At 40.4% G+C, this 15,761-nt stretch overlaps 1 protein-coding gene across 2 annotated transcripts in view; it reads right to left on the reverse strand.

Moving 5' to 3' along the window:
• The window catches only part of VPS13C (vacuolar protein sorting 13 homolog C), a 193,033-nt gene that overhangs the window by 156,854 nt on the left and 20,418 nt on the right, over positions 1 to 15,761 (reverse strand). For both annotated transcript variants that reach the window (XM_075531422.1, XM_075531423.1), the window contains exons 4-5: positions 10,930 to 11,025; positions 9,327 to 9,428 (exon numbers count right to left, since the gene is read on the reverse strand). In XM_075531422.1, the coding sequence (XP_075387537.1) occupies positions 9,327 to 9,428; positions 10,930 to 11,025 (198 nt within the window). The remainder of the gene's footprint in view (positions 1 to 9,326; positions 9,429 to 10,929; positions 11,026 to 15,761) is intronic.

A 15,761-nucleotide genomic window follows, 5' to 3' on the forward strand; every position in this document is an offset into this window, starting at 1 on the left:
TATTATTATTATTTCGTATCTTACACTGTCCATTGTCTCCCTTCACCCACATTTCTGTTATTTGTCCCCTTGGGGTGGGGCGCTACATATCCAACCCTGTGACGGGTTACCCTTATCTCCCCCTTCCCCTATCACCCCTCCTGGCCATCCCCCTACCCTCATGATATTGCTACTCCCACTACTGTTCCTGAGGGTTTTATATGTCCTGAATTCCATGTGTTACGCTCTTATCTGTACCAATACGTGTACTCTGGGATGGCCAGATTTGTAAGGTAGAACTGGGTCATGGTAGTGGGGGAGAGGAAGCAGTCAGGAACTAGAGGAAATTAGATGGGTGTTTCGTTGGTGCTACACTGCATCTTGATTCAGTCATCCCTTCTTATAGCCCTTCTGTGGGGGGATATCCAAATGTCTGCAGATGGGCTTTGGGTCTCCACTTCAACCCCCCTCTTCACATAAATATAGTTGTTTGTTTTGGATTTTTGATACCTCATACTTGATCACATTAACACCTCATGATCACACAGGCTGGTGTGCTTCTTCCATGTGGATTTATTTGCTTCCCTGCTGGATGGCTGCTTGTTTAACTTCAAGCCTTTAGGACCCCAGATGCTGTATCTTTTGATAGAAAGGCACCATCCGCTCTCTTCACCACATTTGCTTATACACCCATTTTGTCTTCAGCAATCGCATTAGGAAGGTGAGTAACAAGGAGTGCCAGGTAAAATAAGAACAAAGTGTTCTGTGTTAAGAGAAGTCTTGAATAGATAGAGGGCCAAAGTCCATCTGTAATCTTAATACTTAACATATAAATATATGTACATTGGTCTCTATCCTTTTCATTTAAATGAGTATATTTACATATATATGCCTATAGTTATACCTCTATAAATACCTTTTGCCTACTTCTTTCCATTTCCTTTCACCTGCCTCCTATCCCACTATCATGTTCACCCTCCATTCAGCTCTCAGTAATTCTTCTCTGATACACTGCACTTGATTAAATCCCACTAGGCATTCATGACACACACTTCTCTTGCCATCAATTTGCACTTCCCTTTTTAAAATGTAACCAGAGTGCTAGAGAGCTCTTTTGAGAAAGTTTGCAATGAATTTGAAGGGCAATAGATTTATGAATCTCAATCACTCTCTAAAGTAATTCTCAAACATTTTGGTTTCAGGGCCGCTTTACACATTCAATAATTAAAGGCCCTAATGGGCTTTTTAACTTATATGGGTTCCAACTAAGAATAGTTATCATAATGGAAATCAAAATTGATAAAATGTTTAAAATAAATATATTGAGTTAAACAGTTCAAAGGGCTTAAAATATTTTGAACTAACGAAAACTATTACATTATAGCATAACAAATAATTATGTAAAGTATTTTTAAACACTAAGTTTAGGTGAGAAGAGTGTCATGGTTTTATATTTGTATCAATCTCTTTAATGTCCGGCTTATTGGAAGACAGGGATCACTATATCTGCTACCTTCTATCTGTTTGGATACATTGTCTCAATAGAAGAAAATGAAGAAAATTAGATCTTACTAGAGACAATGTAATTGGAAAAGGGAAGAGTATTTTCACTGCTTTTTTGTGTATTTGTGGACATTAATTCTGAATTCAAATTTGACAAGTGGTAGTTTCTTAAAGGTCAGTTACTTCCTGGAAGAAAACCACATCAATGAATTTTTCAATCTTGTAGCATCAACATCAATTGGTCCACCTAGCACTTTAGATGGACCTTTCCTCTCTCTCTCTTTTTTTTAACATGCATTTTTTTTCCAGCATCATACACTGGTTGCTTGGAAATGTTAGTTTACTGACTTATTAAGATCTTCTAGGGGGCGGGGGAAATAGATCTTTTAAATATTGATTTATTTCATTATTTATTATCAAAAATTATATTTGTAAATACCACCTGTCTTACCAAAAGTCTTTAAAACCGAGAAGCTATAATACAAGTTTCCCAAAATTCAAACTTTCACACAGAAGCTAAATTTTACTTTTGGCAACAAATACTGTCAGTGATTGCTTGTTTGCTTCTACAGTTGTTTCTTAAAATACCCATCGAACACCCAAATCTAATGGTCTGTCAGGTCTTCTTTCAAGTAAAAACGGATCTTAAAGGGGGGACAGCTTATTTAGCTGAGAGCTCAACTGCACAAGTACTTTTTGTCAGACCGTACAAGTTCTTCCTGTTTGGTCACACGGAATATTACAAACACAGGTACTAAAGAGCCGTGTTTATTCCATCTAAAGCTTCATTTCTTCATTAGAAGCATTTGTAAGTGAAATGGATTTAAATTTTTTTCTTTTTATGGTGGCAAAGATTACAAGGACTCGCAGTACAGTTTGTGCTACTGCCTCAGTCTGTGTGATGTTAGCACCGTTGCTTTTGGATCCCTAGTGGAACAGCACACTGGCTGTTTGACATTGTGAGAGCTACTGCTCTAGAGCAAGGAGAGCCGGCAACCACAGGGGAGTGACGGATACTTGGAGAGCGAGAACACACGGTCAGGAGTCACATATGAAGCTCTCGCCAATTCACCGAAGACATTATCAACAGAACTGATGAGTCTCATTCGTGAGTCACTGACATCCTGGGTACAGCGTGTTAAGGGTGTGGTTTTCCCCTTGTATATATATTTTTAGTTTTTCATCATTTTATTGGGAGTTCTTACAGATATTATAACATTCCACAGTTCAATCACATCCAGAAGTATTATACAATCCCCACCACAGTTGATTTCAAACAATTTTCTTTCTTCTTGAACTCCTTGACATCAGCTCCCCTTTGTTGTTGTTGTTTTCATCCAGTCTTAAAACTATTTTTTTAAGACAGACAACTCTGATTCGACAGTGTTTCCCTTCAAAACACTCCCTCTGTGTTGTCTGTCTTTTTAAATGATGCTGTGCAATGATTTTCTTTAGCTGCCTGAAGAGTTCAGTGGGTCTTGTACATGTCTCTTGGAAGCAGGCTACTCTTGGTGGCTCCGAAAACACTGCCACTGGCAGACTGAAGGTAATGTACAGGTCACAAACATGAATGATGAGCCATGAGCGTGTCCATGTTACCTCTTACCTTAAACAAAATAACTGCAGAGTCAGCCACACTTATTAAAGAGACAGACATGTTCAAAGGAAACTGGACACAAAGTAACTTCACTGATAGGACCTATGGAATTTAGCATGCACATTCTTCTTGCATTTGTCACAATACAATAGACTATAACACACGTTTCTAGTGGCAAAAAGCATTTCAAGCAGAATGCTTACTGTTTAAATGGCAAGGGACAGGGCCTGCTTGCCATTTAATCAAAACAAACTTTCAATGTGACTAAGTTAACAGAAAAAGCTGGACAGTAACATAAAATAAAGCTTAGTACATCCAGTTACTATCTAAACACAGGAAAATGTTATTCAAGTGTACTTGGTAAATTCCCTAGTATATAACAGAAGCCTGTTACATTTGCCTGTTGTCCAGCTTCCGTTCTCAATATTCCATGAAGGACAGGAGTCTACAGGTGTCTCAGGGGCGATTACAAAGGTGAAGCCAATCAGAAAGGAAGTGAGATGATCACAACAAACTCAGGAGCTGAGCAGCTTCGCCCACTAAGGTTCAGAAGAAAGGCACACTTACAAAAGTTCCTCTACTTCATCACTGGGGTTTACTGAAGGTTTGAAATCACTGTTATAACGAGAAATTGCTTAATTGAGAGATCCCTGTATCATACTGCAAAATGAAAGCCAAAGAGGCGGCCCAGATCAGAAGGTCATCTAAAAGTCAAACTGTGAACTTCACAAGGGCAGTGGACCAAGTCTGCTTCACCCCATCAACACCTAGCCTCCAGCAGAGTGCTTGCACAAGGCGACGGTCGGGGATGACTATGAGGTGATAGCTAAGTGGCTGGTGAAGGTAGGTGAAGGAAATGATGGCAGGGGAAACACGGTGTATTGCATGTCCCTGGTCTCAAATGATGCACCCTGGCCAAATGAGCTTCATGAAAAGCATAAACATTAATAAGAAAATATATTTAAATATAGCTGAACAGAAGTAACCATGCATACCCACCAGGCCTGATGTCCTTGTACACAAAGTTTTCCAAGCCATATATGAACTCCCCTGAATGTGCACCTGCACCGCACGCATGGCAGCAATGTACAAAATGCAAAACGCAAAACATTTACAAGGCACCTTTAATTTCACGTGTAAATACACGTACATGTCATTCAAAGAATTAGAAATCACGTAAGGTAGCCACAGAAATTAGTTAGAAGAAAACAACACTGTGACCCCATTCCAACCCCCTCAACACAGATCTTCTATTTTCATAATATTAAATTTAAAAACGCAGTAACTAAAAGTCATAATAGTTAAAAGTAGCTAAGTGGGCAGAGAATGACCAAATGTGGCAAATGTCTCGCTGAATCCCTGGGCACGTTCTCCTAACAGAGCCTGAGTGCACTGTTTTGGAACTCCTTTTGCTCCAAATGTGTCCATTTTCAACACTCCTCAGATACTTGACACACATTTTAGGTTAAACTAAAAAAACCGTATTTGGTATCACTGTAATGTGTTCCCTTTAGCTACACATCTTTTATACCCATTCTTGTTGATGATGACCAGCTAATACCATATTCCACTTCCAAACTGAGTTGAAAGTTCAGCGCTACCACTTTCTGAGTAACCCAGGACAAAGTGTAAATTTTCAGCTTCCTCGATTATAAAATGGGAGCAATAATAGCATCTATATCATAAGTTATGTCTGGTAATGAGTTAAGTGAGATACAGCATGCCTGACAAATTGTCTTCAAAATTCTAATTTCTAACCTATCACTCTCTCCCCAAATGAAATACCTGTGAAAACAGATTTGGTCAGCGGTGAAAGAATTTTTAAAATTACATCCAGTTTTCTTTCTCCTCGCCAAGCTAGTAGCTGAGCTCCAGCTGAGTTAGGGACAAACTAAGAAAGAGACGAGGGCCCAGGAAAGTGTGAACACAGAGCTGTAGACACCAGTCCACAGAAAAGCCAACCAGTTCAGTGGGGGGTTTCCAAGGAGCAGGGGAAGGAAAGGAGAACTGATAAGATTACCTGACGATAAAAGACCATTAGTAACAACATGCACGTGGCATGCATGTGAAAAGAATTCAAGGTATGTTTACACCGAAAATGAAGCAAAATTTTTTTAAGTATATACACATTAAAAAACAAACCATGATATAAAGGAGATATATAATCATTCATATACTCAAAAAAATCATTTGACTTTTGCTATGAAATATATTTCTATTGTCGTAATACTGGAAAAGGATCCCGGGTGGTGCAAACGGTTTGCATTCAACTGCTAACTGAAAAGTTAGCAACTGAAGTCTATCCACCAGCACTCAGAACAAAGGCCTGGCTACCTACTGGCATGAGCTTAAAGTCACTGAAAAGCCTATGGAGTCAGGTCCACTCGTACGCCTGGTGTAGCCAGAAGGTGGAGTCAAATCAACAGCAACAAGCTCAGTTTGGCTTGGTTTGAAACTGGAAATAATAATAATTTGTCTTGAACCATGAGATACAGATAGTAAGAGAGGTAAACTCCTTGGTTACTTAACAGGAAGTCTTAGCTGCTGCCTTAAATTGATACATTAGATAATGAAGATAATGATACAATGTTAATATTTACCCAAACAGGGACCCTTCTAAGGAATGGGTCTAACAAAACAGTGGAAAGGGGGTGGCTATCATTTTATCCATAATTCTTCTGGGCAAAAACATTTGATTTTTAAGTGTGCAGATAAAAATTAACATTTAAAATAAAGAATCTATTATCACTTTGGTATATTTCAGTCTCCCTGGCAATTTAATAACTCCCTTTGTGATATACTTTCTAGGAAACTAAATTCATACCACTAGAAATAAAAATTTTTAAATACCAAAGAATTTATTGTTACAGTGAAGCAAGCTTTCCAGAAAAGTGCTCAATGATGTTTAAATTTTCTTATGTTCTACCTGATAATGAGTAACAATGTATTTTATGAACTGAAATGATGTAAGTAAAAATATACTTTCAAGACAGATCATCATGAAGATGTCTTTATTTTTATCCCCTTCCCCTTGTCTTTACTTTTATCATGTGCTATGTTGTTGTTTTTGCAAACTGCAATCATTTTAGGCATTAGTCTCTTATGTGCTATGCAAGTTGTATGCAAATATATGTTATTTATGTAGAAACATTACATGTGAAACTGGAACTTCTTAACAATGAAAGAAAAACAATCATTCTTTTCCATTCTTGAATGCAGCTCTTATATACTCAGAATTTTTTTAAAATCTTAGTAATGTGAAAATTGAGTTTCACTTTCTTTGATTTAGTTCTATATAGCAATATTTAAAGTGTATTATCAGAAGCCCCGATGTAACTCGTGGCTCTAACAATGGGCTCAAAAATAAGAACAGTTGTGAGGCTGCTTTAGTCTGTTGTACCAAGAGTCACTTTGAGTTGTCACCAACATGGTAGCACTAACAACAACAACAGAAACATACGGGGCTAACGGTCCTCGTTACACATGTTAGTACTGCAGGCACTCACCGCCCACACCGATACAAATAAATCAAGTCACCCCAACAGTCTCTCTACCAGAGCCACACACCTGTTTTCTGGACACTACAGACCCAGAAAAGAAAGGTTTATAGGTGCCAAGTTCAAAATGTGCGGCAGGTTATCATTTTACATGCGATAAATTTTACCAATAAAACTATGAACAACTAAAACTGGAGAGAGAATTCAACATGTCTTTTTATACAGTTCACTGAAACCACTAAAATATTTTTTAAGTTATCACAAGTTACTTCCATCTAAAATACATAAGTAAAAAACATTGCTGTTTACAGCCTCAGAAACCTTAGAGAGGTGGTCACTGTGAACTGAGAATAGCAGTAGGTTTGTTTTGAGGGATTAGGTGAGGATTTATACATAGCTTCTAATGGCCAAAACTGAGAAAAACACGTTGTCATAAAACAAAACCATTCTTTGTTTGCTTTATCTAAAACTCAAAAAGAATGCAAATAAATTTGTTTTCATGAAAACATAGACTCCTACACTACGGCAAAACGTAAAACACACTGGTGTGAAAAATGAACGGGGAAGTGGCGAGGCTTTTCCGCTCCTTCGCGAGGGCAGCCTCTGCAGTTCAAGGATTGGGGTGACCTTGTATAAAAGAATCCCTTGCTTGACACAGAAGAAAGCATTTGGAGCAAAAGGAATCAGACTCACTGCTAAAGAATTTTAATGAAGAAGCAATTTTAAAAGATTTCTTAATGATTCATTTGAATGTCAGCAGTTTACATCAAAAATTGAAGTCTTCTTATGCCTAACATTCACCTTAGTATTTCTGGCCTCTTCTTCCTTCATCACAGAAAATACATACACTTCCTACCAAATGACACAGAGCTGATGAGATATGCTAGTAACCCTCGCCGCTCAGTTAGCTCCGGGATTAGGTTTCGTGTAAAAGGGAGAGAGAAAAATGAGAAGTCTTGGAAAAGCCTTTCACTTCCTCACGCTATAGACTGCGCTTTACCACCTTATCCCTGGTTGTTCCTCCCTGAAGCAAATCTAAACAATAACCCAATTTATTTGCATATTGTAACCAAAATTAAATGCAATTGGGTGCACAGTATGTTCCATTTGTCCAAGTCTACAGGTTTGCAACACAAAATGAATTGAACCTTCAGGTGTAAGCGATGGACTGTCCTTAGTAAGACAACAGCGATTCATCAATTGTAGAAATGTTACTGGGCAAGATGGTGACGGAGGAGAAACCAAGCACAGCAGGCAAAGGAGGCCTATGGGAATCTTCTCTACTACCTGCGCAGTTTTGCTATAAAACCAAAACTGCTTTGACAATGTTTACCACAATGTATGATAAAATATAAATACAGAAATAAAAATACACATATGTGCACATGTATGTAAATTTTTAAACTTAAGGAGGGATATTAGAATGTTGAATCCTGAGGAATCAAGTTTTTAAAAGTATCCTGTCCAATAAAAGGGCCCCTGGAGTGGTGTGAACAGCTTGTCCTCAGCGGCTACACTGCAGGAAGGCTGGTGGCTAAACACTCAGCAAGAAAGAACGGCTAAAGATTCAAGCCAAACGAGAGTCCCCGTGGAACAATTCTGCCCTGTGACATATGGGTCTCATCATGAGTTGGAACTGACTGGACAACAACAAGTATGGCTTGGCTTAGCTTGATAAGACAGAGAATTACAGCACCACATGCTCACATGTTCTTACAAAGAGACGGGTGAAAATGCACACAAAGAACCTGTTCAACACTGATCCAAACAGGCCTGCAAAACTCAGGAACTGGGAAAACCCCCATGAAGTAACAGGTACAAAAGACTGGTCAAGAAAAAGGAGCCATGGTGGGATGGTGGCTACAGCACTCTGCGGCCAACCAAAAGATCAGGGGTTCAAACCCGTTAGCACTGCTTGCGAGAAAGACATGGCAGTCGGCTTCCACAGGTTTTACCGCCTTGGAGACCCTATGGGGCCATTCTACGCTGTCCTGGAGAGTCATTATACGTCAGAATCCACTCTGTGACAGCACTTTGAATGGTTTCATTTGGTTAAGGAAAACAGGCAAATCAAACTGGCAGAGAGATAAAACAATCGCTGGGGAAAAATTTATTCTGAAATGTGAATCATTAAAACATTTATAACCCATACTTTTGAGTTAATTTATAACTCAAAAGGAAGATTATTTCAAAGGAAGATTATTTCTTTGGAATTACAACTTTTAAAAACTCAAAATAAGTATCCTTTTTTACAAGTCATTGAGGAGCCTTGGTAGCATAGTGCTTACAAGTTGGGCTATGCTTTATCTATAAGGCCAGCAGTTCAAAACCACCAGCCACTCCTCGGGAGAAAGACCAGGCTTTCTACTCCCATAAAGAGTTGCAGTCTCAGAAACTTCCAGGATCAGTCCCAGTCTGCCCTGTAGGGTCACTATGAGTCAGCATTGACTGATGGGTAGTGAGTTTTTATTTTCTTACCTACAAGTCATTAAGGATCCCTGCTGATGTCGTGGATTACACATTTACCTCAATGCTAATCTTAAGATTGGTGATTCTAACCTACTACTCACTCCAAGGGAGAAAGACAATGCTGTCCATTCCCTTAAAGAAGGGAAGCAGTGCTACTCTGCTCAGAGTTGGAATCAACTCAGTGGCAGTGAACTTGGTTTGGCTTCGTTTAGAGGTCATTAAATATTTCAAAAAGGTAGGCATACCTACATATAGCTAAAATTTAGGGATCTAACTTGTACCTTTTTCTGCTGCTTTCTGAAGGGCTTCTTCAATCCGAGATAGTTCTTTCTGTTTAATATCCTGTAAAGCTTTTTCTTCTTTTTCGGCATCATATTTAATACCTAAAAGCACACAGATAACAATTAGTAAATTTTAAAATGGTAAACATTTAGTCTCACTGTGAATTTGTGTATGTAATGCAAGACATTTCTTGTAACAAAAAAAAATATTTTCATTCTTTGTATTAGTTTTATAAAAAGTTTAAGCATAATCATGCCTCTTTACTTACAAAAGTTTTATCAAAAAGGAAAGAGACAGGTTAAAGGAGAGAGTACGAGAGAAGAAGGGCGACAGTAAGAAAGGAACAGAAGAAAGGATACACAGAGAGATGTTCTTTGGATAATCTGACTTCTGCTCATTGAAGATTAGAAAATCACACAGTAAAAAGATACCTCCAAGAATAGTGTCCATGGCAATGGAGAAAACCAGCAAGCAAACCACACTGCAATAGCACTTAGGCTCTCAAAATCATCACTACCATTAGGAACGCCACAAAATATTGTACACAATATATTACGTGAAAAAGGTCAGCTCCTCGTCTGAAGTTGCTTGTGATGATTGCACCAATTTCCTTAATATGATTTAAGATCAAATTGTATGATAGGTGATGTATATGCCAATAAAACTGTTTGAAAAAATTAGTTCTGGGACAGGAAAAAAGGCTAGATCCATGCTGTATATTTTCCTGTGACAACTGGCACCAAAAAAGAATACGTATGGATAAAGATAAAAAAATCAAACTGTAAAAATTGAAATAGTATGTATATAAAGGTTGAGAATTTACAAGTAATTTTTCTATACAATGTTCCCCCAAATTAAAATTTTCTTAGAACTATAGTGTTTGTTTTTATAACTGAAAAGAGCTAAAGATAACTGTTAAATAATTAAAATTATGCTACTTTAAAATATTCATTGAAAATTAAAATATCATACTTTCTTAGAAAAAAAACACCTGTTTTTACATGCAGACTTTGAGAGACTATTTAACCGACATTAGAAGGAACAAATTATGTGTGTACAGGAGCGGGGTTATTTTTAGCAACCTGGAAATCTGTAGATTAACGTATCAACATATATAAACAAAATATGTAACTTCTATTCATTCCCCCAACATAAATCTGCCTAATGCATCTACCACTTGCAAAATAGTGTGTGAGAGAGAATGCATCTCAAAGGAACCCAGTGGGCTAAGAACTGGGCTGCTTAACACAAGGTTGGCAGTTCAAATCCAACAGCTGCCTCAGCAACCATGTAAACCACTTCTACTCTGCTCTTTAGAGTGGCGCTGAGTAAGAATCGACGCGATGGCCCTGAGTAATACACCTGGTCCAAACACGAAGCGTTAATTCCACAGCAATTATTCATAGAGCACAAAATAAACGTCGTGAGTAAAAGTCCTCTTTCCAGTAACATCAAAGGTATATATAAAAATGCGACAATATAAATGGACATAGGTGCACATGCATATATACACACATGCATGGCTATCTTATTTCCGTTCTAAACCGGGCAAAAGTTGGACTTCAATGTGTGTGCTGGGGGTGACGTCATGAAGGCACATACTTGCTCCGGGGACAACAAGCAGATACAATCCTTCCAGGGTTGCAACGACCGCTTCTCCATAAAGGTTCTTCCAAGGAATCTTCAAAGTTAACTTATCTAAAGAAACATAATTGCAAACTTAAATGATCATTTGACTGCTTAAGAAAACACACGTTTCTCACTTTCCATTAGAAGAAAAGGCAGAGCAAACATTTATGCATAGGACATCGAAAGAGGGGAAACAAGCCACAAAGAACTTCAGTTCTGAAGTTTATAAACTTTTTTCCATATAATAGCAACACTCAATGGGACTATATATGCTTTCTATTTCTTAAGCTTTTGATAACTATTTCTTAATATCCCCAAGCTGAAAAATAAATGAAGCAGTTACTGTTTCAATTTTGAAAATAAAGAAACTCAGTTCCCGAGAGGATAATTAGCTAAAGGCTACCAGTGAGAATGCTGGTACCAGAATCCAGCACACTGCACATGCTGTTATATGCACACCAACAACTGGGGCTCAAAGGAAAAAAGCATCCTTTTGGAAAAATCTTTTCATTGTGAAATGAGTATCTGTGCAGAACGCAGCAACAAAGGAATAAGCCTTGACAGCCGGACTTAGTTCTACCAGTAAAGAAGATTACCTGTAAAGACAAGCTACGTTGTTTTAGGATGAAAAAGAATGACAAGTTGGGGAAGAGCAATAATGTAGGGACAGTCATCTACAATTCCCTGTGAGTAGTTCCAAATCTGCAGGGGAGGGAAACAATTGCAAGGTTTTAGACGTAGCCTTGGTCTTGTGTGTCCTGGGGACCTTTTGGCAGTTTCCCCACAGATGGCTAAGCTGTGCTCGCCACAGCATGAGTTCCCCTGGGTTTCTCTGCTCCAGAGACATGTGTGTGGTGACCCCATTGCTTCCCAGCTTAGGTGAGACACAGAGCTCCCTGGTTCTCCCCAGCCCCAGAAACCTCGCTGCGCCATGCTTCTCTGTGGCCCACTGCCCACCCAGGTCTTGTCGAAGTGCCTGCGGTTGCCATGCCACCAACCAATGTGCCTGGATCCCTTGAGCAACTCCATGCCCCCGACCCCCAGTCACAGGAGCACTGTCGACAGTCACTTGCTGAGCTTCCCCACAGTCGTCAGGGCCAAGCACCATCAGGGGCTGATTCCCAGGAGTTCTACAGCCACTCCTCATTCCCCTCATCACCAGAGACCAGGCCCTGTCAGTGGCCACTCTATAGGCTTGGTACACCCGCACACTCTTCTGGCCCCCAGAGTTTCCAGAGCCTGTGTGTGGCCCTTCCTGGGTCCGCCAGCCCACCAGACTCCCTGACCCGCTAGCTGCTCCCTGAGCCCCACCATGGCAACTAGTTATCTCTTATGGCCATCCGCTGTTTCTCAGGATCCCTGCACTCACAAGTTTCTCTCTGCTACAGAAGACTGCTCCTCAGGGACTTCCATGGCTACAAGTCATTCCCCACACCCACAGGTGACTTCCCAGTCCCACGTCTGCCAGCAGCCTTCTGCATCTGCAGGCCACTTCTCTGGCTCCCCTCACTTGAAGGCCACTGTCTAAACCTATCAACCTCTTCCCTCCCCACCCCCTACCCCTGCAAGCCATTCTCTGTGCCCTCCAGCCTATTCTCAGGTTTCATGAACCCACCGGCTTCTTCCTTCCCCCAAAGGCTGCCACACACACCTTACACACACCTGCCAGTCAATTCCTGTGCCTACACGACACTTCCTGCATCCTGGACTCCCCTGACCCCCTGGCAACATCCTGAGCCCACAAGCTACTTCCCAGTCTCCTCATGTCCCCCTCCCATGTCTCATGACCAACTCCTGGGCAACCCACATCCACATGTCACTTCCCATGCCAGCTAGCCACTCCCTGGGTGCCTCCCTACACCTACTGGCCAGGATTATCAGGAAAATGGCATGCAGACAAAACCCACTTCAGCAGCCACTACAAGAAAGCAAGAGAAACAAAACACCATGTCAGAGGAGGACCTGAACCTAGCAACATACATACAAAAAGCAGACTTTGAACCGCCATGGAAAGAAATCTTCAGGACGCTGCTTGGAGTTATATGGATTATGAGGGAGTCAATACAGACAAAGGATGAAATAATAGAGAGGATAGAGTCCACATACCAGAGGGAAGTAGAAGAGTAAGGGGATGATGCAGCAGAAACAAAGAAAGAAGTAAAAGACCTCGTCAACAGTCTGGAAGAAGTGGAGAACCTTTCCGTGACCTTGGAGATAACCAGGCAGAATTTGACAAGCATGAAGGACAAACAAGATACCGTATATACTCGAGTATAAGCCGAGGTTTTCGTTTTTTGTTTTTTTGGTAAAATTAGATGCCTTGGCTGATATTCAGGTTGGCTTATAATCGAGTATATATGGTAATTAAAGAAGCTGGGGGGAAAACTGAGAACTATGAGCGAGGCTATGAAGAGAAACAATATCTGAATAATTGGGGTACCAGTGCAAGATGAATGAAGAAATCAACAGCTAAAATAGCAAGGAAAATCCTGGAAGAAAACTTCTCCAATATAATAAAAGAGGATCTAACTATAGTCCAGGAAGCAGAGAAGGCACCAATTAGACTGAATCCCAGGAAAAACGCACCAACACATACAATAGTCAAATTATCCAATTTTTGAGAAAAGGACAAAAATCATAAGGGCAGCTAGAGAAAAAAATGAAGTCACCTATAAGAGTAATCAGATATGAATATGCTCAAACTTACCAACAGACTCCATGAAGATGAGGAGAGAATGGAGGAGCATCTTCAGACAGTTGAAATAGAATAATTGTAGCCCAAAAAGCATCTACCCTGCCAAACGCTTAATCAAACATAAGGGGAAGTTGGAGTTTTCTCAGATAAGGAGCACTTTAGAGAATACGTAAAAAGAAAATCAGCACTACAAAGATAACTTCCCAACTCACTTTGAACAGAAGACCAAAAGCCACAAAACACAAACATGAGACTACCACATAGTGCAACACTCTTCAGTGGTCATGGCACTGAAAGTAATACCCAAGTCTTCTTTCACCCAACAGAGAAAGAAGGCAAGAATGACTCCTCCATACATACACAACCTAAGGAGGGAGGGAGGAAAATACTTAATACAAAAGGTACAAGATGGCAGCCAAGAACTCACAGATGGATGTCATTACTCTGAACATCAATGGTCTAAACTCAGCCATTAAAAGGCAAAGACTAGCAGACTGGATTAGGAAACAATCTGCTGTCTGCAAGAGATGCATCTCAAACTTACAAACAGAGCTGGAGAGTTAAAGGATGGTCAAAAGTATATCAAGAGACTGGTAATCTATAGAAAGCAGGAGTGGTGATTCTAATCTCTAACAAAATAGATCTCAAGGTGCAGAACATAACAAGAGATAAGGCTGGGCACTATATAATGCTTGAGGGAGCAGTAGACCAAGAACCATGAGCATAATAAACAAATGATTCACTAAGGAGAAAACCCAAATGGTCACTAATCATACGAGAAAATGTTCCCAATCATTAGCCCTCCAGGAAAGGTAAATCAAAACAACTATGAGACACCACCTAAAACCCGCAAAAATAGTCCAGTCAAAACAAAAACAGAAAGTAATAAATGCTGGTGCGGGTGAGGTGAGATAGGAACTCTCATTTACTGCTGGTGCTCCTATAGCTATGTGCAGCCACTGTGGAAAGCGGTTTGGCAATACCTAAAACGGATGGAAATCGAGTTAAAATATGACCCAGCAATCCCACTATTGGGCATATACCCAAAAGAAATAAGAAACAGACCATGACTAGTGATTATTGTGCAGTTCACAACTGCAAAAAGTTGGAAACAGCCCAAATTTCCATCAAGACAAATGGATTAAAAACACTGGTATATTCACACTAGGAAATATTATACACGCCTAAGAAATACTGGCAAAATGATGAAACACCTCATCTCATGGAAAGAGTTGGAGGAGATAATGCTGAGTAAATTTAGCCAAGCACAAAAGGTTAAGTACAACCTAAGTCCACTAAGGTAAGTTCAAACATCATAACAGGCATAAGGGAAACCACAAGTAATGCACAATTCCTGGGTTGAGGACCAGATATTCTGGCAAGACCCAGACCAAACCCAAAGATTCGTACGTCAACAACAAGTGCAGACAGCACCTGTGATGAAGGGCATCTTCTCCCCATCTCTCATATGCATTTAAGGTCTGCAGAGAGGTAGGGGAAGAAAAACAAAGACAAGGCAGAGGGGAGTGAGTAGGTTAAGGCACTAACCAACCAAGGGAAGGGCACTGTTTGTATCTCCACGATAAAGGGAGAGTAAGAATGGACCAATCCACGAGGGCACTGTTCCTGAAAGGAGTAGCTCATTCCTAGAGATGCCTGCAGTGCTAGCTTCAGAGGAGACGTGGTTCCCTCCCTAGACGACAGCATTGCAGAGGACAGCCCTGAAGAAACAGTTTGGGAAGAGCAACTGGTCGCCCTGCCCACATGGGGGCAGACTAGGAGGGGAGTCAACAGACTAATGATGGGAGGGAAGTGCTAAGTCCCGTAGGTGCCCCAAGCTTGGGCTTCTGACTAGGGGAGGAAGCACCTGGCACCCCACCAGAACTGGTTGGGGGTTACTCAACTGGGGGTCACACTTAAAACCTTAAACTTAAATGTGGAGGTGCAGGGGTATATGAGCCCACTCCATCCTAGACTGCAGGAATAGCAATATGGACCTATGGGAAACCTGACTTTTGGACACAAATGCGACTCACAGTCCTGATCCCTGTCGGTCTGAAGGCTATCTGTATGTTGTTGTGTTATTTTGCTTTGGTTTTGGGGGGTTGAT

This window comes from Tenrec ecaudatus, chromosome 14, assembly GCF_050624435.1.
Source record: "Tenrec ecaudatus isolate mTenEca1 chromosome 14, mTenEca1.hap1, whole genome shotgun sequence".
NCBI lineage: Eukaryota > Metazoa > Chordata > Mammalia > Afrosoricida > Tenrecidae > Tenrec > Tenrec ecaudatus.